The sequence below is a fragment of the Myodes glareolus genome, chromosome 26 (genome assembly GCF_982192425.1).
Source record: "Myodes glareolus chromosome 26, mMyoGla1.1, whole genome shotgun sequence".
NCBI classification, from domain to species: domain Eukaryota; kingdom Metazoa; phylum Chordata; class Mammalia; order Rodentia; family Cricetidae; genus Myodes; species Myodes glareolus.
In genome coordinates, this window is record NC_142051.1 from 24,942,117 (window position 1) to 24,965,836 (window position 23,720).

Here is a 23,720-nt window from a genome sequence, read left to right on the forward strand (position 1 = left end):
ATACACCATAAACCGTTAGGAAGGGAGCCTAGTCGCAGGAGCCGGGAGCAGGAGCCAGGAGCAGGAGCCAGGAGCAAGCACCAGAACCAAGAGCCGGAACCAAGAGGGCCTGATCCGGATCTGCTTCTTTTTAAAAGAGAAATATACCACGCCCCAGTGGGCTGGTATTTCAGCAGCTATTGGCTGACGGAGCGGAAGTCGCTCCCCGCTGCACTGTGGGCTCGTATTCAGCGACTATTGGTTGAGGCAGCGGAAGGTACTCCCACAACATATTTAAACAATACCTATCCACAAATCCTTAAAGAAAGTACTAAAAGGAAAACTCCAGCCCAAGGAAGTTAGCAGCACAACCAAGAAAACAGGCAGCAGATAACCACCTCACACTAGCAAACACCGAAGAAGGGAAAGACAAACCCTATCACCAAAAAAAAAAAAATAAATAAATAACAGGAATTGACAATCACTGGTCATTCATATCTCTTAATATCAATTGACTCAATTCACCTATAAAAAGCTACAATCTAACAGAATGGATATGAAAACCGGATCCATCATTTTGCAGTATGCAAGAAACATATCAACCTCAAAGATATCACCTCAATGTAAAGGGTTGGGAAAAGATTTTCCAATCAAATGTACCTAAGAAAAAAAAGCATAGATGCCCTAATTTCTAACAAAATAGACTTCAAACTAAAATCAGTCACAAGAGATGGAGAAGTATACTTCATATTCATCACAGGAAAAATCTAGTAAGATAAAGTCTCCATTCTGAGCACCTATGCCCCAAATAAAGAGCACCCCCACATATGTAAAAGAAACCTTTTTTCTAGAGCTTTCAGGTGTGCTGTTAAGTCTCTAATGTGTGCTTTCCGTTTCCTTTATGTGTGCATTTAGTGCTATGAACTTTCCTCTTAGCACTGCTTTCATAGTGTCCCATAGGTTTGGATATGTTATGTCTTTATTTTCATTGAATTCAAGGAAGACTTTAATTTCTCTCTTTATTTCTTCCTTGACCCAGGGATGGTTCAGTAGTTGACTGTTCAATTTCCAAGAGTTTGTAGGTTTTCTGGGATTAGAATTGTTGGTGAATTCTAAATTTATTCCATGGTGATCTGATAGTACACAGGTGATTACTACAATTTCTTTATATCTATGGATGTTTACTTTGTTACCAATTATATGATCAATTTTTGAGAAGTTTTCATGAGATGCTGAGAAGAAGGTATATTCTTTTCTGTTTGGGTGGAATCCTTGAGAAGCTAAATAAGAAGGTGAACCCAAAGAAAATCATATAGTTATCCTCCTGGATATTGGAAGTAGACAAGGATGCCAGGTAAAACTTGGGTGCACGAGGGTGTGGGGGTGGATGTACGGGAAGATGGGTAGAGAGAAGGGAGAAGGGGAGGATTCAGGAGAGCTTGGGGGAATGGGATGGGTGGGATGGAGGAAGGGTGGATATGGGAGCAGGGAAGTAAATATCTTAATTAAGAGAGCCATTTTAGGGTTTGCAAGAGACTTGTCTCTAGAGGGGTTCCCTGGTCCAAGGAGAGGTCCCCAGATTGTTCCTTTGGCAGCAGAGGAGAGGGTGCTTGAACTGTCCCTGTCCCATAGCCACACTGATGAATATCTTGCATATCACCATAGAACCTTCATCTGGCGATGGATGGAGATAGAGACAGAGAGCCACATTGGAGAACTGGACTTAGCTCCCAAGGTCCAAATGAGGAGCAGAAGGAGGGAGAACATGAGCAAGGAAGTCAGGACCACCATGGATTAAAGTTAGATATTAGCAATGACAGAGAAAACAAAAAGCTAGCCTTTGAGTTTTCCTGCCAAGTTGGCCTGAGGGTACAGATGGGGGCTGGGATAAAGTGATTAGTTAGGGTAGGAAGGAGCAGGAGGAAGATCTGGATGATTCAGGAAAAGTGGCAGAAAGGAGGTGGGGCTGCCCTGGGAACAGAACTTAATGATTGGATTTGGAGGACAGCAAAGTTTGTCATTTGAAACATTATTGTAATCAGAAATAGTTTCATAGCTTTATTCATGAATTCCAAGATAATTTAATTGAAAATACTAAGCATTGGTAGTAGATAGTAGGAAATGCATAGATTAAAGCTCAAAGGAAGAGATAACTCCTGGGAACTATTTCTAAACCATCCTGTCTTAAAAATCATTTCTCAGTGCTATCACACATAAAATAAGTCAGTTTTTGGTTTTGAGTTTAATGACTGAGAGAAAAGCATACAATAATTCATTGAGGTTTATGATATCTTTGGAAGGTAACTTTTATATCTAGTGAATTAAAGAAAAATGGACAACTTAAAGTGATAGAAGTATGTATACAATTATAAATTTTAGTTACTTTTTAGGTTTGCTCTATATAAGTTATATATATATTCCTAATAATGGTCTTCAAAAATATGTAACATCTAGTTATTAAATATTTGTCAATCTGTAAATAGGAATTAAGTTTGGAGAAAGTCACATGTATCTCATTCAGAATAAGGCTGACTGTATTTTCATATAAAAGTGACTTATATGCCTTTTTAACTAAGCTATACATTCATATCGCTAGTCAATCTATTATTATGATGGATCTGTAAGTGATTTCTTTGTCTTTTGCTGTTGTTTCAGCATTTTGTGATTTTAGATGCTGCCCACCTTGGTCCGTTTGCCCTCACCTTTTCTCTTTCAGTGTAGTGGTTTTACCTCACAGATACGCTCTGTGTTTAATGTAACCAAATGCACATCTTTTTAAAAATGATATAAACTTTCTCCCGCAACCAGAATCAGTTTCCATAAACAAACTTCAGGCCATAAAATGATTTGCCCTAATATTTGACACTCATTCATTTCTAACTCTTCTCGTATTACCATGAGATATTAATCAGTGTTTTTTCTTCTGTCCTTCCCTTTACTCTGGTGATCATTTTGCATTTTACTTAAATCTAGCTGGTTGGCTTACTCCTTGGTTTCCAGTTGGATCTGGCCATGGATAGATCTTTCCTGTGAGACCTGTCACAGGAAAACCAGGATAAGACAGTTGTAGATGTGGGGTCCAAAGTGTGTTCTTCCTATGTTTTTCATCCTAAAGCTGCATCTCTTACCACATGCCCCTTCCTACTGTCTCTATCTCTCTGTGTTAATTATTTGTTGGATTTCTCAACACACACACACAGAGGCATACATATATTATTATATATTCTATGCAGTATTTCATATTATATACATACACAATATGAAATATGTACACAATATAAAATACGCATATATGCATATATATTTTATGTAGTATTTATATTGTGTATATTGTGTAAGAAAAAGCATATTTCATGTTTAGATGTTATGCTGTTATATACGCATTTCCAATCTCCATACTAAGTTAAGCCTAGGAAAATTCAATGACTTTTAAGTATGATTCAAATTCAAACTAAGGATATTGTTTACATTTTCACAAAATAAACTCTCAGACTACAATTCATCCTGCGTTCTTATGATGAAAAGAAGTAACGCCTGTGTGCGTTGTGCACTAGATAGCATATAAGTGTGATTACCAAAAATCTCTTATGTAAATGTCAACAGATGTCAGGTCAGTGTTATTCCTACCAAACCTGTGTTACTCTAAACACCAGAAGATAGTTTTTTTTTAAAGGAATTAATTTGGGGAGCATACAAGTTGTATAAATAAATCCCTTTGAAGACAGAAGAGAAAAAAGAATAATAACAAAAAATAATTAAACTTCTGCATTTTCACATATGAAACTGTTAGGAACTAAAATGGCAATCTTGATCAAGATTTTAGTTAACAATATTTGTGTAAACTCTTGGATGTCTGTATCCACAGGTCCTGTTCCTCTAATTGTCATAGTCAGTATTTTCACACGTTACCATAACTGCTGCCACCAACTGCACAAGTCCTCTTAAAATTCCAACCCAAAGTTCAGCAACTCTTCTGCAACATTGTCACCTTGACCCAGTGCTAGTTCCTAAAAAATGTTTTCTTCTCTTTCATCCAAATTTCTCCTTTCTGTCTCAGCCCTGAAATTAAAGGGAGGCCTCTCATCTGTTAGGGAAAATTGAAAATATTAGATCTTCTCATTGTATTTCTGTTTATCCAGGTGGCAAATGCAAAGTGCTCAAATATGAAGGTTCAGATTATTCTTTGATCTTTCCTGGATATGGATGTATTCCTAATTGAAATTATAATTCCTCATGTGCTCTGTGTAATAATGATAATGTTTTAAATTTAGTATAGTTAAGGATATGGTCCAGTTCTTAAGGTTAATTTGTCATTTTTAAGACAGTATATAATGTATATGCAACATATACTATATTTGAATTTTATTTTATAAGGATTCATATGTAATATTTTTCCTATATATGAAATGGTTGAAACCAAATGCTTTTTATTATCATTTTTGAGTCCAAATTCTTAAATTCTTTCAGAGACATTGCATATCAAAAGTGTAATGGATATACATTTTTTTAGCTAAGCAAGATGATGAAGTTACAGAGATCTACTGCACATCCTGGAGCACACAATTAAAATTGCATTCTGTGCTCAGAATTTGTTCAGAGGCCGTGATAAGTATTTTTATAACAATGAAATCACAGTTAGTAAAACCCTCTGAGACCAATAGTATAAGAATGAAAAGCATGTTTTTTTTTTCCGAGATTTTCATCTGGCTGGGTGTGAAATTAAATTAGGTGGTTTAATCTCACAAGTCAATGAAGATGAAACATTTGAAAATGACAAGTAATGTGTTGATCAACAGATGTTTCTTTTCATTGCAGCACACTGAGTTCTGTGCTCTTACTCATGATCCGGCCCCCTCTGTCTCTGCTGCTTTTCTGTCTCTTTTTAGGGCAAATATTGGCTTAATCATCAGTCACCCCAAATAAACTGAGCAGTCTTCAAAGGAGACGTATTTTTCGTTTGCGCTACACCTGTCTTTGTTTCCGTAGATCAGCTAACTGCCGATCACACGTGTAGTTAGCCCCCAAATCAGAAATATGAAATATAAAAACATATAAAATCATTGAGGACAGGAAGGCACTATCTTACTTAGCAAAGCTGAAGCCCTGGTGGTATTTCACCTCTGGTCCCTTTTCAGTCAGCTGAGCCTAACCTGTTGATGCTGTGACAACATAGGAGAGGCTTTTCCTGTTCCCATAGAGTGGTGTTGGGACAGTGACAGGGGTTCTCCTTGTTCATATATCTATTCCTAGGCTTTCCCTCTGCACTGTGACTAGTTTGGAAGGCTATGGACCTTCCAAACCTAAAGCTGGAATCTCTTATAGTGTAAGAAATGATATTACATTTAACCATATACAGACACATCAGTTGATATTGAACAGGACAGGATTAAGAAGTTCAGTCCTGTATTCTAAGCTAGAAAGCAGAGGGAAAAAAAAGATTTATGTAAACGGGTAAGAGAAAGGAGTCCAAACAGAAATTTGACTTGAAGACATATTATAATTAATCGCTTATTTTCCAGATTGGTATTGTGTAAACCCAATCTGTGAATTATCAAAGGTAATTGACAAACACACAGCAAAAAACAAAATTTCCGGACTAAAGTTTGTCATTGTCAACAAGTACTATGAATGATTCTCATTTTCAGATGTGTCTGGAAAAAACTTTCTAGGTTATAGAGAACTATAGAAAAATATTATAAAAACAAAGAAATAATTTACAGAAGACAAAGTTTGTCCTGTTTATATGGCCAATGTCATGATTTTATGTATTGGTAATCTGTGTATTCCTCACTACAATCCACTTGGAAGCAGCCATTGTTCACATTTGGAGTTACTTTATTTGCACTCCGACCCCCCAAATTAATCTCATTTGCCTTTTTTTCCTAGATCGCTCATGGATGTAGATTTATTTCACATGAAACTTCTTGCTTAATTTCTGCAGTAATTCCAGTAGCTTGTTAGTCCTGGTTGTCAAAGAGATGTCTGTTACACACAAACATGCTGTTTTAAAATCTTATTACTATTTAAAGTCTATTTGTACTTTTCCTGCTAATGGTATGTCACAAATAATGCTGTTGTGAACATCTGTGAACAGACTATATATGAACATATGTTTTCAATCTCTTTGTTAGAGTTCTAGGAATGGAATGCATACATGCTTGATTATTATTTAAAGTAATTACTAAATTGTGTTTGATAATGATCATGCCATAGTATATGCCTATTAGCACACTTTTAAATGTCTAAAATCTACTCTAATGCATGCAATGTCTTTTTAATTATAAATTTCTTAGTGAATATGATACATGATCTCATTGTGTTTTTTATATGAAATACCTAATAACTATAGATGTTTGTAATGTTTTTCTGTATATATTGAAATCTAGATACTAAAATTAATGAAGAATCTATTTCTGTTGGTTTGAGTGAGAATGGCGTGCACAGGCTCATGTAGTTGAGGTTCAGAGATGTGCCCTTATTAAAGTAACTGTGATTTTATTGGAGGAGGTGTGTCACTGGGGTTATGCTTGAAGGTTTTAAAGCCTATACTAGGCACAGTTTCTCTGGTGCGCTCTCTCTTTCTCCCTCTCTCTTTCTCCCTCTCTCTCTCTCTCTTTCTCTCTCTCTCTTGCTCTCTCTCGCTCTCTCTCACTCTCTCTCTGCCTGCTTCCTTTTGAACAGACTGTAAAGCTCTCAGTTAATATATTAGTGCCATGTCTGTCTCCTTCCCACCATCATAATAATGGACTAACTTCTGAAACTGAAAGCAAGCCTGAGTTAAATGCTTTCTTTAACAAAAGTTACTTTGGCTGTGGTGTCTCTTCACAGAAATAGTAACCTACGCACTATTCAAATAATTTATGCATTAAAATGAATGGGATATTTTTAATAATGAATTTTGGGCAGTCTTTACTTGGAATATGTATCAGTTTTTAGCTGATACAATATTTAGAATCATTTCACCTTTTTATTCTTCAGTTTTCTTGTATCTTAAAAATTATCCTGGTATAATGCAAAGTGTCAAAGACTTTTTCATAGGCCAGACATGCTGCCACATATCTGTGATCTCAGGAGATCATGATTCCAAGGCAAGCCTGAACTATATAGGGAAACCTTGTTTGAAAAAAACAAAATACAGAAAAAATGCAATAATATATATTTTTTGAATATATATAATATATAAGTATATAATAATATATTTTGAATATATAGTTTTGTTTTAGTTAATTATCTGAATAGTGTGTCACTAAAGCAGCTAGAATTTCATGCAAATATCCAATAATTTTGGTATAATGTTTTGTAAAACCACACTGAGTTGTGTTGTGATATTTGTTGAGTTGAATTGGCATGAGTCCATGTAAGAGAGTGATTGTCCACTGTTTTGTGCTCTCCATTGGTCTTTATGTCTAATTCAAGCTGATGCAATTCCTGCATTACTATTGGCAAGATCGATAAGCTTAGCTTTGCGGCTTTATCATGATTATTTGCAGTCATTTGTTTTTCTATTCTATTCTTAAAACAAAAGCATCTTTTACTACCAAAACAAAACCATGCTGATGCTTTCAAGGATCTGTGCAAAGCTTACTAAACAATGTTAGCATCTACGACTTGAGCAGGACTAAGGCCGGGGACATGGCAGCATTAGAACGCTAACCTGGCGTGCCTAACATTGCTTTAAATCATAGTACTTCAAAAGCCAAACAGTAGAGCCAACAATAACAACTTGTTACAATCTTAAATGACCTTTATAAGCATTTGTAGAATTCTCTGGTGAAATCTTAAATATGTTTTGTTAAAATTAATGTTAATAATAGGTTATGCTTCTTTATGCTAGATATTCACCAGTCGAGCCTAAAAATGGGGTTGTTTTGTTACATTTATTTGTGACCATTTTTACACACATCTTTTTATGCATGATAGAATTAAAACAAACTTTTACATACCCATCCTTTATCCGATGATCTGGCAGAATTTGTTTATTGGTTGTAGCGAATATTCTTTGCAGACTTGGAAATATTTTGACAAAGGGAGTAACATAGCCAGATTTAAATTCCAAACAGATAATGATGCAGCTGTGAGGATGCATTCGAAGGAAGAAATACTGTAGGAGAGGCCATCATTTCCCAAGAATATTAGGACAGTTCCTGGTATCCAGAATCTTAAATATGGCTAAAATATGACAGGGCACAGACAATAGCCAGAAAGTGAACAATGCAAAATAAATGCTTAATTTTTTTCAGAAAAAAATCTTTAAGTCCCTTCTCAATTACTTACACATATTGTTCTAATGGAAGTTCAGAGACTTCTCCAGTAGCAGAAGGTTGTGGAATATGGACCATTATATGGACAACTATAAAAAATTGGGTGCTTTTTATCTTGGTTTGTTTTTGAACCAAGTAAAAAGGTAATAAAACTTTCAGAGTTTGGGAAATATGGGGAAATGAGAACTCAGTTCTAGAGGCCTGTATTCTCCAAAGTTTTGGGTGATTGTTTAGTTTTAGATTTGATTATTTTATGTTGATGAACATTTTGCCTCCATATATGTATGTATTACATTTTAGATGTCCACAGAGGTCAGAAGAAGATATTAGATTCCATGGAACTGCAGTTGAGGATGTTTGTGAGCCACCATGTGGGTGTTGGAACCAAAACCCGGGGTCTTTGAAAAAGGGTCAAATGCTCTTAACAGAGGAGATGCTTTTCCACCTTCATCCATCCAGTCTTAAAGGTGCTAGCTCAGCACCTTTGACAGTTTTTATCACTGATGGATTTAGAACTGGGACCAAGTCATGACCAGATACAGAAATCTCAGAATCCTCCCCATTTGGAGTGAGATGCATAGAGTCTGCAGCCTGAGAGTAACTGGGTGGGGCTGAGCATCACACTTTTCCAGGCAGCTGGCCAATCAAATAAATAATCCCTCTGGAGGAAAATAAGAGTGCCCTAGAACTGAAATGACTTCCACGAGGATTTTTGCAAATGAAATGACTTCCCCAAAGTCCAAACTGAACACGGGCAAGTGATGAAAAGACAGGATGAACGACAAACCACAGATGAAACCCATTATTAGAGCGCCCGGCACTGAAAGATTTAATAGCTGCTGGTCGTGTTCAGAGTGATAAAAATAAAACTGGAAAGCCAAATGTAATAAATGGGGATGGTGAACTGTAAAGGAAAAGACAGTGAACTGAACAAAGAGACAGATAAACACATTTGTAACTAATCAGTTGCATTTAGAGAAAATAGTGAACAAAGCAAATGTAAGCATCCTAGTAGAATTCCAAATGAAACAGAGAGAAAGATACTGAAGAAGATATAAGAGGAACCAAAGATCAAATAAGATGGAGATAAGGGAAAAATCATTACAAAATGAGATGAAATAGCATCACAGAAACAACACTTTTTAAAAGTAATGTTTACCCAGAATAGTAGAAAGCATTAAGTCACAACCACAATAATACTTAAGATAATAAATAAAAATAAGTACGCACATCAAGTGCATTAAAACTCCTTTAAAAGTTGTCTAAAGGCCAAAAGCAAAACAATAGTAACAACAGAACTTACTTTCAGAGTCAGAAAGCTGATGACTACCTCCCCAATATAAAAAGTTAAAATAGAGGAAAATAGCAGAATTAGTGGCCAAAATGATTCGTGACATAAACTTCTACATCACTACAAACACTCTATGTTTTAAAGACGGGGTCAAAAAAGTAATCTAAATATTGCTATTGATAGAATAAGTATGCATTATAGACATTTTCTGAAAATCCTAAGAAGAAAATTTCTCATCCAACTTGAGAAAGTTTGGCAGATTAAATAGCAGCGAAACCCAAACCCAGAAACTGCTGTTTTATATATGTGTGTGTGTGTGTGTGTGTGTGTGTGTGTGTGTGTGTGCACATACAAACTGAAGTGCAAATATAAAAGTGACAAATAATTTAAATATAACAAAAAGCGCTATTAAAAGTTGTTCTATCTCTGTGAGAGGACATGGTGACCAAGGCAGTTCTTTAAAAGGGAAACATTTAACTGGTAACTTGCCTGCAGTTGGACTCGTCCCATTTGTTATGATGGAAATCAAACAGGCACGGTGCTGGAACCGTAGCTAAGAGTTTTACCTCCTGAGCCACAGGAAGCAGACAGAATGAGAGGAAGAGACACCGGGCCTGGCATGGGCTTTTGAAATCTCAATGCCTACCACTAGTAGCACTCCTTCTTCAACAATGCCACACCTACTTCAACAAAGCAACATCTCCTAATGCTTCCTAACAATGTACCAACCAGGAACCAAACATTAAAATGTATGAGGCTATGGGGGCCATTCTCATTGAAACCACCATACTAATTGATAATAAAATAAGCAAGATAAAATCGAAAAGAAAAAATATATCTGTGAGTGAACATGGACACAGTGATAATAAAATTGAACTATTAGGCAATAGCAGTGATATCGTTAAATGAAACTAATAGCCCCAAACTATAAAAACAAAGAATAAAAGGAATGAAAATTAGAAGAACAAATCTGTAATTGTTGTAGACACTAAAATTCATGTTTCTGTGTACACAGAATTTCAGATAGGAAATTTCAGATAAAATTATCTTATAAAACATTAAAATTTAGTATAGTCATTAAAATTTGTGATTTCAAGAGGCGTGTGTTTTCTAGCCAGATTATTAATTTGATTAGCCCCTTTTAACCCAATCAACATTGACTGCTACAGAGATGAGTTGCCCCAGTAAATGCAATAAAAACCAACTGTAAACAATCAATAAGTGGGTGTTTTAGAGCTAATTGAATGCTTTTGTAGCATAAAATAATCCATCAACGACCGGGCATTCCAAGGCCAGATTAGCCAAATTCCCCAAAGCGGTAGTCTTGAATTCTGCTGAAACTTGTAACGAATGTTATAAATCATCACAAGAACAGATCAAAAAGAAAAAGAAAGAAAAATAAGGAAGAAGGAAGGAAGGAAGGAAGGAAGGAAAGAAGGAAGGATAGAAAAAAGAAATGGAAAAGATAGAGAGAGAGGAAGGAAGGAAGGAAGGAAGGAAGGAAGGAAGGAAGGAAGGAAAGAAAGAAGGATAGAAAAAAGAAACGGAAAAGATAGAGAGAGAGGAAGGAAGGAAGGAAGGAAGGAAGAAAGGAAGAAAGGCAGGCAGACTTGGAGCCTAATAATAAATGCTTTAACTGAATCAATCCTCAAATCAAACATCTGTCAAAAAGGAAAGATAGATGAACTAGTGGTTGTATACTGTAACAGATTTTATTTTCCTTTTATTTGAAAAATCCATGAGAACACACTTTAGCAATGGTGTTTATAATCTATTAGTGGTAAAGTTTGTCTTGAGGCAAGAAAAAGATGACATCTAGTCCCTGGGGACACTTTTAATTCATCACAGAATGGGGATGAACAATGAAATCAGAAAAGAAAAGAAAACAAAACAAAACAAACCTGTCATTTTCAAATAATAACCAATCACTGTGCTATGCACTAAAGGTTATGTAATAACCTCACATGGCTAGTAAGTGTCCCTATAATTTGCAGCACTTCCAATGCCTTCGAGCAGAAACTGACACAAAAGGACACTTGGGATATGTAGTGAATCAAAAAAATTATTTATTGGACAGTCATGGTTAAATTTACGCAGTAAAATGCATATCCTTAATAATAAGCTAAAATTTGTCAAATAAATGTAGAATTTTGGTAGCACAGCAGAAGATTCCCGTGCCCACAGATCTCGAGAGAAACCAGGAATGTTAAACAGGCAGGATTATTTTTCCAATGGGAAAGATGTAAAACCTGTACTTCCGTCCAGAAATCTGGGAATTGGAAGTGATTAATAGCCTCACAATCTGCTGTGCCAGGCCATATCAAGCTCCTAACACCAAGATCATAAATGGCTAGTAATTTAAATGATCCTTCCATTATCTATATATCTAGAAGCTTCCTCGAGCTCCCACCACCAAGACCAGAGGTGGATAACACCAACCCAAATGATTTCTATGCTATCTGTATGATCAAGACCAAAACAGACCTTACCTTAGGTCTTTAAGCTAGTGCAAGTAACCTGTCTCTAGAATTCATTTTCTTAGAAGAAATGACATGTACCTTGCGTTGAGTTTTAATTTAATTATGCTCCCTTGTACACCAGGGATTGAATTATACCAGGAAATGTTTCCCAAATTGTACTGTGTTTAAAAAATATGCTGACAATGAACCAACCAGCTGGCATCAGACTCCCTGAAGTCTTGAACCAGGTGGACAAAGTCAATCTGAACAAAGTTTTCATCTTCACCTCTTTGTGATTTGCTTCCATGCCTAACTCGACCACCACTGGGATCCTCCACTGTAGAAAATATTAGTAAGGACTGATTCCTTTATTGCTTATAAAAATTACCTAGTAGGCCATAAAGGATGCCAATACATAAAAAAGCACAAGTTCACTTTATCATAAATATCAGGACGTAGGTAGAATCCTTGCACAATTATATTAAGTAGTTACATTAACTCTGACCATCATTTACCCATCACATTAACAATGGCAAAAAGTTTTCCCATTAGGAACTTAGGAACAATCATGGAGATTCTTTTGATGGCCATTGTCCCAAACATACTTTTGGGTCCGATGAAACTTAATATTTCTTTTACTGCAGATGTATCACAATGAGATTAAGGAGGTGGCTAAGAGTGAAAACAAATATATGCCATTCGTAGAACCCCAACAAACTTTCACCACTGTGACCCACTGAACAAGTTTCCACTCTCAGGTATCTCCTTATGCATCCAAGAGTGCAGTTATCCCCGCAGGTCCAAAAAAAGACACTGGCTAACCTGTAGCTGAAGTGACAAGCAGTTGTGCATAACCTGATGCGGATACTGGGAGCTAAACTTGAGTCCTTTGCCTGTGCAGCACAAGGTGTGTCTGCTGAGCCATGTCTCAGCCCTTAAGAATATTTCTAATAGTAAAAATTATAGACCAGAGATACCCAAAACTTAATTAAGATTGAGAAAAGTGAATGTTTCTAGTATTCAATAATTGATCTTAATCACTGAGTCAAACGACACTGCTAAGGTTGACTAAAGACGATGTAATCCTGATGGTGATGATGCTGAAACTATAGCTTCATGTAGCATTTATTGAGCACATATTATCCGTTAGTACTTAATTAATTATTTAGCATGCTGCAGCTCATTTATTCCTCATAATGATCCAATGTAGTACTTTCTATCATTGGAATTTAGGACTTGGACCAAGGTAATTGAGCTAGAAGTTACAAGGCAAAAAGATTCAAGATAGCTAGTTTCCAGGATGGCAGTATCTTTAGAGCAAATCTGTGCATCTGTAAATTTCCCCTAAATATTTCTCATTTTAAAATATTAAAGGAAAACCACTCTTTGCCTCCATAAACAGCTTTCTTCTAACTTAATTCTTCATTGAGTTGTTCACTGCTTGTATTATCACCTTGAAAATAACAGCTGATATTTTTAATGTTTTCAGAAATACATTTATGTACCTCCTTGAAGTTCTTCTCTTTCATGAATGAAAGGGTGGTGGATAATTAAACCAATTAAAAACCTTTTAGCAAGATATACCCAAGTCTCAATTCAAATCCCTAACCTCTGGCTAGGGTCCACAGTCTTGGCCATTCAGTAAGTTACTAGTTAAACCATTCCATCTTTTTGATGTCCTTGTATTTACACTGCCTTTTGTCGTTTGGTGGCTTCACAATCCTATTTCAAGGCTTTGATGTCCAACAGTATATTATTCTCATAATAATTTTTCCTATCCTGACAATGTCCTGGATGATTCTTGGTTGCATCTGTGGTAGACCAATTACACTGATTTTCTAATGTGTCATCCCTCCCTTTCTTTGTACAGGCCATATGGTATTTTATCCAGTGAATAACTGGCCCTGAATAAAAGGTAACACGTAAATAGAGTCAGAAGCAGAATCTTAAAAGGCACTTTCGCTCTGTCCTCCCTCCTAAGCTATGAGCATGAGGACCTGTGGCACCAGCCTGTCCTAGGATTTGACAAGCCCAGAGCTGAGTTTCTCCGGTATGCACAGTAAAAGCCAAATAGAAACAGTCAATCAGAAGTGGTATCCAGCAAACTGAATACTTTTGTAGCATGGGTTAACTCATCTAAGACTGGCCAATCCAAGTCCAGTTCAGCAAAATTCCACAAACCCATAGATTGAAATTCTATTGAAATGTTATATGTAGTGTTTGTCACCAAGAAGAAAGAGATAACTAATACATCAGCTCTTTGATATTCTAGGGAGGTGTTAAGGATTAAGACATGAAGCAATAATATGAGCAAAGGAATCAAGACCATGATGGGGAAACCCACAGAAAGAGCTGACCCCAGCTAGTGGGAGCTCACTGACACCAGACTGGAATCTGAGGAACTTGCATAGGACCGAACTAGACCCTCTGAATGTGGATGACATTTGTGTAGCTTAGATAATTTGTGGGACCACTGGAAGTGGGACCAGAACTTATTTCTAGTGGATAAATTGGCTTTTTGCAGTCCATTCCCTATGGAGGAATACCTTGCTCAGCCTAGAAGGGGGAAGGGTCCTGCTTCAATGGTCCTGGCTCAAATGATATGACAGACCTTGTTGACTCCCCATGGGAGGCTTCACCCTCTCTGAGGAGTGGATGGGGATGGAGTGGAGAGAAGGTGGGGAGAATGGGAGAAGGGAAGGAAGAGGAAACTGGAATTGGTATGTAAAGTTTTTTAAAAAAAATGTTTTAATTCTGATATCATGAAGCTTAGGTAAGGAAGTAGGGGACACAGAGATAACTTATTTTTCATATGGAAAAATGATTAAAAAAAAAGCAAAATGGGAAATTGCTTAGGTTTCAGAACGGATTCCTGTAGGAGACAAAGGTTTAGTTAGACGTCACTGCTTTTGATGATGAACTATTACAAGGAACTATGAATGAAAAAACCCTTTTTTCTACACATTGCTTCTGGTCATGGTGTTTCATTAAAGCAAGTAATACTAACTAAGACACCATTAAATAAACGCCCTGAAAAGACAAGGAGTTTGTTGCTAACATATAGGTCAGCATTTTTTTTTCAAGGATACGTTATAACACTTTTATCAAATAGGAAATTTTAGGAGACATGGCAGAGAAATTTAGAGCCAGGTATAGAAAAGAGATGAAGATCTGAGTCTTAGTTGAGCATCAAACACTATGTCTCCCCTGACGAAGAGGATCAGAGATGAGGGAGTAAGAATCCTCTATAAGGATGCTTAGGTTTTATATGGGAAACGAGAGCATAATTGTGTGGTGATACTTTGTGTGTGCTGTAACGAATAAAACTTGCCTGAGGATCAGAATGTGGAGGAGCCACTAGTGAGCCATAGAGGCCAGGCAGTGGCCTTTAATCCTAGCACTCAGGGGGAAGAGGCAGACAATTCTCTCTGAGTTCAAGGCCACCCTGGATTAAACTAGATAGATCCAGTCTCAAAGAGAAACAGACCAGGTGGTGGTGGCTCACACCTTCAATCCCAGTACTTGGGAGTTAGATGCCTTTAATCACAACACTAGGGAGGTGGAGAGAGGAAGGGATATGGGAGGAGAGAGGAATATAAGGAGCTCAAGGCATTCTGTCTGAGGACTTGTAGAGATGGGGTACCCCATTACTTTTGAGGATTTTGTAGAAGTAAGAACTATTGCCTGGCTGCTCTGCTTCTCTGGTCTTCCAGTTTTTACCCCCTAATATCTGAGTCCGGGTTTTTATTATTAAGAACATTTAGAGTTCCTGCCACACCACTGAATGGAGAGTAGAAGGCAGGGGATGATTGAGAGTGGAGGGCTTTTATGAGCGTTTCTAAGGAACAGTAAAATGGATCTGTACATTAGAAGGGCAGGTGCATGGGTATATAGCTAGAAACATCAGGGCGGAATGTGGAACAATGTGAAATTATCAGTCTGCTTTAAACACTGATACACTCCAAACAGCAATGGAATACACTACAAGACAGATAATTGCATAGTTAAGATTGTTGAAATATTTCTGCTACATTTCTCCCTTGAGAGACAGGAGGAGATGAAGTAACTAAAACTGAGCTGCAATTCCTACAGTGCCCCAAAGCCTTGTGCAGTCACTTCAGAATACCTGTATCATAAAGTTTGCGTCTGTTTCCAGTTCTGCTTGCTGAAATGACTTCATTTTTATGTTACTATAGCAGTTTTCAGTTTTATAGGCTTTATTTATTTCTGCCCCAAACCTCATATTTATGGTAGCCACTTTCTCCTTTCATTTTTCCTGTAAAATGTAAATGTCACCAACAATACACTGCTTTCAAATATCCACAAAAACTAAAACATACCAATTAAAGAGCAGCAATCTACTACTTGCATGAAATATACACTCCTAATAGTATAGATTGGGCTATTAAATATTCATATTAGAAAGTAGAGTACAATCAGTATTTCCAAGGTCTATGGTTTTCCAGTGTTAATAGTAGTAACATGAAGATCAATTTATTTAAAATGTTAAGTATTATAAAATATGGCTATAACACATAATAGGTCATGATCACAATCTCTACCCAGAATTTTTTACAAATGTATCCTGAAAATAAGCATTTTATTGAAAGTGTGTAGCAAAACTAGATCTTTTAATGATGAGTCCATAGAGTTCAATTTTTCCATGAAGTGGGATTATTTATAGTGTTCTCAGAAATGTGTGTGTGTGCACATTAAATACAAGCAGAAAATTCTAACCTTCGCAAGACAGCCAGCCTAGGACCAAGGAGGCTGTTCATCAGTTAGATGTTTGGCAGAGAAGCAGCAAGCATGAGAATTGAACATATGAGTTTTATGTCATATGACATCATGTCTATAACTCCAGTGCTTAGAAAGGAAGAACAGGGTTGCTTGAGGCTAGCCAGCAAGCCAGACTAGCCACATAGGTTAACCCGAAGTTCAAGTGAAAGAGACTATGTCTCGATGAGTAAGACAAAAAGCAGTGGAGTGAAGCTCCCAAAGGCAATCTTGGGTTCTTGGGATTGCACACTTGCGGTCACACACACACACACACACACACATCCACATAGGGAAAAAAGTAAAACTAGACTAAAAATGTTGTCATGACAAATTGAACATGGTGTAATATAAAATAAAATACACATTAATGGATATTATAATCTCAATGATTTAGTTATCAAGAATCGCTACAAGTGTTTTTACTCTTATTCCCAGTATAAGCAGAAAGGGCAATGGACCTCTTTAATGAAACAATATCATGAAAACAAAATCATCGTCTTAGGTGACACAGGTAAGTAAGACATGATTTGATGTAGGACATTGCTTTACAAACACTGTGACCAACAGAAACAGTCTTCTACAAGAGTCAGAAAGGTGACGGTTTGAGAAATCACTTTATGAAGAACAGCTGTCGATACTAAACTCTCTTTTTTTAAAAAAAATCATTCCAGGTGAAGAATGGACCGCTGTTTTCGGGAATTTGCCCACGTATTTCAGGTGCTGAAATAAACCAGGGTTTTCAACACACGAGAGCCACTTAAAAGCTTAGTCCCCTTTATGGTCCGAGCTTGTGTATGTTTAGAGCAGGGATCATTTATAGGGGGCTGGGATTACCTTGTGGATAAGCCAGAGTATGGTCCGACCCATTCTGAGAGAGACAGGTACCCCAGTGTTACACAGAAAGTTACAATAACGTGGGGGTGGGGGCGTCAAAGTTTTATTCACCTTATGTAGCATAAGAATACATGTGACAAGAGAGCACTTTTTGGAGAAAAATCAACCCCTTAAAAATTGCTCTTTCATTTTTTTTTTCAAGTTTAAAAACCCAAGCATAACATTTAAAGCAAAATTTTAATTTAATAGCAGCAAATTATGTAAAATGTTAGGCAGTCGGTGATGGTGTATCTGGGGAAGCAGAGGCAGGCTGGTCTCTGAGAGTTCCAGGTCATCCTGGTCTACAGGGTGAGTTCTACGACAACCAAGGCTACACAGAGAAATCCCATCTTGAAAAAACACAAGGTAAACAAAAAAAGTCATTCATATTCTGTGCATTTTTTTCCTACCAAAACGCAGTATGATCGTGAAGCTCCTCAATAGGTGACAGATCCTTACAATTAACTCCGTAAACAAATATCCTTGGAATATTTTTTCATTTCTATAATATTAAAAATTGACAGGAACTTGTGTGAAAATAACTGAGAACATTAATTTGAAAGAGCTGTCTGCAACTTGACCTTTTCTAAGTTCTGTCTTTATTTATTCTTTTTTAATTTCTGAAAGAGTTTTGTTACTTAGACTGTATGTAGCACAGCTGGCCTTGAACACTCAGTCCTCTTTCTTCAAGTATTGGAATTACAGGTGTGAACCACTGGGTTGGCAATTTCCAAAATGTTTTGAAAGCAAAAATAAACTGCTTTGAAAACTTTTCAGAAAAGATACTATATAAGTTTAAGTTAGTCAAGTACTGTGTATTTTTGAAGATAGGCAAGTTAAACATATTATAGAGTGAATTCCAAGACTGGCTCCATTTCTAAAGACAAACAGACCACAAGATGAGAACTGAAAATAAATTATTTTCAAAGGTCATGATGGTGTTTAAAGGGTAAACTTTTGAGGATAAGATTATCTTTTACCCTCTTATTATAGCTGATAAAGAAGTGTTTTTCTATTCCCATCAAAACATAGAAGTGAAATTTTCAATGAATCAAAGTCCAGGCACTAATTCTTTCATTCTTCACACTCACACACACACACACACACACACACACACACACACACACACACAAGCATACACTTGCACAAGCATATTCACACACACCAGTATATTGTAACTTTTTTGTAAAGTAAATTTTGATATACACTAATACTTTATTATGAATTTTAATCCAAAGCACGTATTCTATATCCCAAAGAAAAGTACCTATAAGAATGAACAAGAAGTAAACGTTATTAAGAGCTTCTGCTTTTCAGTTTGACAGGAAAACCTGAGTCACCGAAGCATACCTGAGGTAGGGCTGAATTCAGCTGCCTCTGGAGTGAATCTCTGTCGTAGATGACATCCTGCAATCTTTGCTGGGCAAGTGAGAGGCTTTCCTGGGTCTCTCGAAGTGTGTCTAGTAGACGATCCCTTTCATCCAGCATATTGACCATCAATTGCTCAAAATGGGAGTCTGAGTCGGAGCCACTGCTCTGGGACCCCCGCTGGCTCATTGGGGTGTCCTCATTAATCGTGGGCATCACTTCACACATCATTGCTTAAAGGACATAAAGGGAAAGTTTTAGTAAACAAATGGTTTTCAATAATGCTTTCATCTCGCTAAAGCCTTCATAGGTCCTCAGCCTCTTTCCCCTACTACCTCCTGCCTCCAGTCAAAGCCAGAGGAGGGTGTAGACATCACTGAAATACAACCTATTGACTGTCTGCAACCTACATGGTTTCACATGTCATGGCAATCAATAGATGTCTCATGTACAATACTTAACCTGCTTCCATTTCTTCCCATTTTTGCATGATTCATCACTCATAATTTGATTTACAGAAACACATCATGTCAAATAACCACTCAACTCATTCCTCTCCACCTCTTCAAGTTGAAAGTGTCTTATAATAAACATAGCTGTACCTTTCTTGTCAATAGACAATACATCCTTGTTCTCCAAAGAGTAGAAATTATACAATTTTTCAATGAAGGACAGATAAGTGACCTAATATTCACCACTTAAATCAGAAAATTCCAAACAATGGACTACCATAGGTAATAAACTGTTATTGTCTGACTTCTCAATAGTGTTCCTCACAACTAACCCTGCTGATGTGATCTTTTTATTTATTTATTTTCATCTTCTGTCTTTCAGGACTGTGTACAGACTGATAAATGATTCAGATTGAATTAGGCATAAACTTTAAGAGTTAGTCTGAGATCCATGAATTTGTCTTGATTATTATACTGCTAATTACACTTAGCATTCCTCTAAGAACCATTGTCTGGTTTCCCTCCAGACAATTACAAACTAACACACACTCTTTCAAATACTCCACAAAACAGATCGCAGTGAATCACATTACCAAATCCAGACACTTCACATCACAGCTGCTAATCACAAACTCTCAGTCATGAAATAAAGGACTGAATTCCCGTCGAAATTATTCATTAATTTGATTTAAAGTAGACACCACCGACATTGCGTGTGATATTGTCCTGTCACGTGTGGCATCTTTAAAAATCAGAAACTATCTCATTTCCCTTTTCATTCTCTCTCTCTCTCTGAGTCTGTTTGTGTGTGTATGTCTAACTCCTGTCAATTACCGTTGCTGAGTGATGGCCTGAAGCTATTAGAGAGCTTGATTTTGCAGAAAGCGTGGTGTGAGGAAACCCCAATTTGGCTGCATGTCCCAAAGCCTTCTCATGATTTCATAATGAAAGGTCAATTCATTTTTCTGTCCACACATATATCCTTCGGGAAACTATTTATGGTGATATTTTGAAATAAAATGTCAAGATTTAATGGTTCAATATTTAATTACTTTTTACGTGATTCTTCCTGTAAATTTGATTGTTATGGAGCAAAACTTAATTATTTGTGAACTACTTGGTCATGGCCCACTGGAAATGGCTGAAAACTTTAAGAAAAATGAAAGGACTTCATTTTTATGACGAGTTACCTAGGTTAAAAAAAGGGAAAATTGGAAATTTCTAAAATAATTAAAAATGCTTTGAAACTGAGTCCATCACCTAAAACGCTGAGTTATTATTTTCTGGAGCCAGAAACTTGACTCATTTACTTCGTTTTTAACCCCACAGTAAGCTGAAGAGCAGAGGCAAAGAATGTCATACATGTACACCCGCATAGACTTTAGCATTTGCTACTACCATTTGCTATTTAATGTATACTTTATGCTTTTATCATTTTGATTTTCATCCATGAACTCTCCCAAAGGTAAAAAAAAAACCCTCCTTTAAATGCTATAAATTCTCTTTACACTAATTGAAAACAAAATAAAAAACTTTTCAACACGTTGACTTACTTAAAAGGTTTGTTCACCTGCTATGCCTGCCATTCACACATGCAACCACGGTGACGTCCTGAGAGACATGACCGTGAGCCTATGTGCTTATTTTTGACATTAAAAGTTAAAAGAAAGTACAAGAATAAGTTGTGTTATGAAATATATTTATCGAAACACTCTTCACTCTAAATTTTAAATCATACCATTGTAAGAGAAAAGTTATTACTAACAACTTTAATTTCCAAGGAGGATATAACTGTCTTCGTAACTCTAAGCATTTACATTTCTCAAATATAGCATACTTTATGTCCTCAAACTCTTAAATTACCAAGAGACATTGGACAGTCACAAGCTTGGCATTTTCAGATCAGAGAAAAAGGCGGTCATGGATTTGGTCATCGAGAAGACACACTCATGAGAAGCTTTAGTCTATCTATTCTACACTTTGAACAACTCAGTTCCAACTTCTGAAGCATGTGAAATGGAGCAAGTTGGGTTCCCATTCAAAACGTCATGTTCCCTTCCACAAGGTAAGGATGATAATCAGTTTACAAAATGTATAAAAGTTCTTTATAAAATAAAGACAATGAAAACTTGTCTATAAAATTTATAAAGTTCCCATTATGTACTCTGACCAGAAACACATGAAAATATATAGAAGATTGTTCCAAAAACCGAAACATGTTCTCTATGGCAAACTGATCACCATACATCCTTACAGAAATTATATTGTACAATAAAACTCTTGCTACTAGGCCTATAGCTATAATTCTACCAGATACTTCTGAACTCTCCAAATCTAATTCACAAAATTCAAACTCTGCATAATTACTTAGAAAATATGATGAGTGCATGCTACTTTCCCCCCAAGTCAGTCTAAATAAGCAAATCTCCTCCAAATCTGATGAAAAAAAATGTCCACATATACCAAAGCTACTTTCATTGGCCAGGTTAGTTATGACGTTAGACCTCAAACTCTGATATCAGCTCAAAATATAGTGTAACACTTCACAGCTGCACAGCTTGAGTGGACTGGGAGTAATCAAAAACCTATGAAGAAAATTTAGTAAGATGAATATCTGGAACATGGTGCAGAAAGATATGGTCATCCAGCATCTTGTGTATTACACCCATATATATCACATTTTGTTTTTACAGTCATTTCTTTGGATCTAAAATTGCAAACATTACACCATCCCTAAGAAATGAGTCAGAACACACAGTTTGTGGAGGTATTTTCATCAGCCCTCCCTCAAGCCATTGTGAGATACAATTTTATTAGCCTCATCTAGATATAGATGACTAGATCACTCAACTTCTGAAGGCTCCAGGACCCAGTTTCAGGCAATGCAAATTTTATTTTTAAGAGAGTCAGAAAAAAATAATAACCCTGATTGGTTTAATTATCTCGGTGCTTAAATTTAGCACGAATAATTTTATACCAAGAAAACCAACTCCCATGCTGTCAGCCTATAACCTTGACTGTCTTTTAAATCTCTCAGATTCCAAAATAAAAGTTTTGAATGCCCAGTGTAGTCATTCAGCAAGGATTTTGAGATCTTATGTGTTCCTTAGTAATATATGTTCTTATTAGCTATACCCATTCAGACAAGAATATTCCAAAAGACTTTTATTTCTGTAGGTCAATGACTTCATTTAATTGTATCGCTAGAATTTATCCATGACCGCAGGCAAAGAAGCAGTCATCCTCTGTAGTAAGTTTCTTCGGCAAAGGTTCAGTCTTCAAAACCCTCCCTGCTCCATCTCTGCTAACCCACAAGGAGTAATTTAGTAAGAGAGAGCCTAGCCATTGTCTGATTACATTACACGAATATTCCTCCTCCTCCTTAACTCTTTGAAATCCCCTGTCCTCAGGAAAAATTCCTACCACTTCCAGTGGAAGCGTGTTCACTTGCTTTACCCTAGCGCCTATTCTGATGGCGGAACAGCGAGCTCACCCCACACTGCTGGACAAGTTACTGTTCAGCCACACCCCCACCACCCCGAAAGAAGTTGACTTCATAATTTCCACACTAAAATTGTTCATCTGCCCCAGGAGAGAGGCGGCTAGGCAGGAGGCAGAGAAATCGGGGATGGAGAAGATGGGTAGAAAGCAAAGGTAACTACCAGTAACCCATAAGGAAGACTTTGTATCTCCTCTTCCCTGGGGGCGGGGTGGGGCTGGAGAGGTGATCGAAAAAGGGGGAAAAATGAAGCGGAAGAGAAACCATGCAACTCGAATAATAGTTTCTGTACCTAATGTCTCTTATATCAGGTCCTGTTTCTTCAATGGATCACTGACAACCGCAGTCTCGGCTGGAGGAGAGGTGAGGCTCACACCCAGCAGTCCTGGACCATTTCCCTAGCAACGGGAAGAGAAAGGCTGCTTAGACACCCGCGAGCCCCAGCGTTCTCCTGGAACGTGCCCCGACTCCGTAGCGTGGCAGCCGCTCGGCATCTTCCTGTGGCTCCGTCAGCAGCCAAAAGGAGAAGGGTCCATCGGAAAAATGGCATATTACAAATTTTGCTTTGGGAAGCAGAGCTCGGTTCAGACCATTGTCAAAGGGAAGAGAGGGGGAGGCGGTTCTTAAAGCAGCCGCGGCCCCTTTGCCGCCCAGCAGCAGCAGCCTGAGCGTGCAGCAGGAGCCCCGGGGCGGAGAGCTGGTAATCCGGGACTGGATCTGACTTTTCAGAAACTTAACCTAGCACAGCTGCTCCCCCTT

The 23,720-nt window shown here is 37.2% G+C and overlaps 1 protein-coding gene across 10 annotated transcripts in view; it reads right to left on the reverse strand.

Annotated features, from left to right (window-relative positions):
* Positions 1 to 23,394, reverse strand: part of Ppfia2 (PPFI scaffold protein A2) — a 405,005-nt gene extending 381,611 nt beyond the window's left edge. For all 10 annotated transcript variants that reach the window (XM_085683362.2, XM_048418915.3, XM_048418908.3 and 7 more), the window contains exons 1-2: positions 23,254 to 23,394; positions 18,993 to 19,243 (exon numbers count right to left, since the gene is read on the reverse strand). In XM_085683362.2, the coding sequence (XP_085539488.2) occupies positions 18,993 to 19,241 (249 nt within the window). In that variant the 5' untranslated portion in view covers positions 19,242 to 19,243; positions 23,254 to 23,394. The remainder of the gene's footprint in view (positions 1 to 18,992; positions 19,244 to 23,253) is intronic.
* Positions 23,395 to 23,720: the final 326 nt, after the last annotated feature.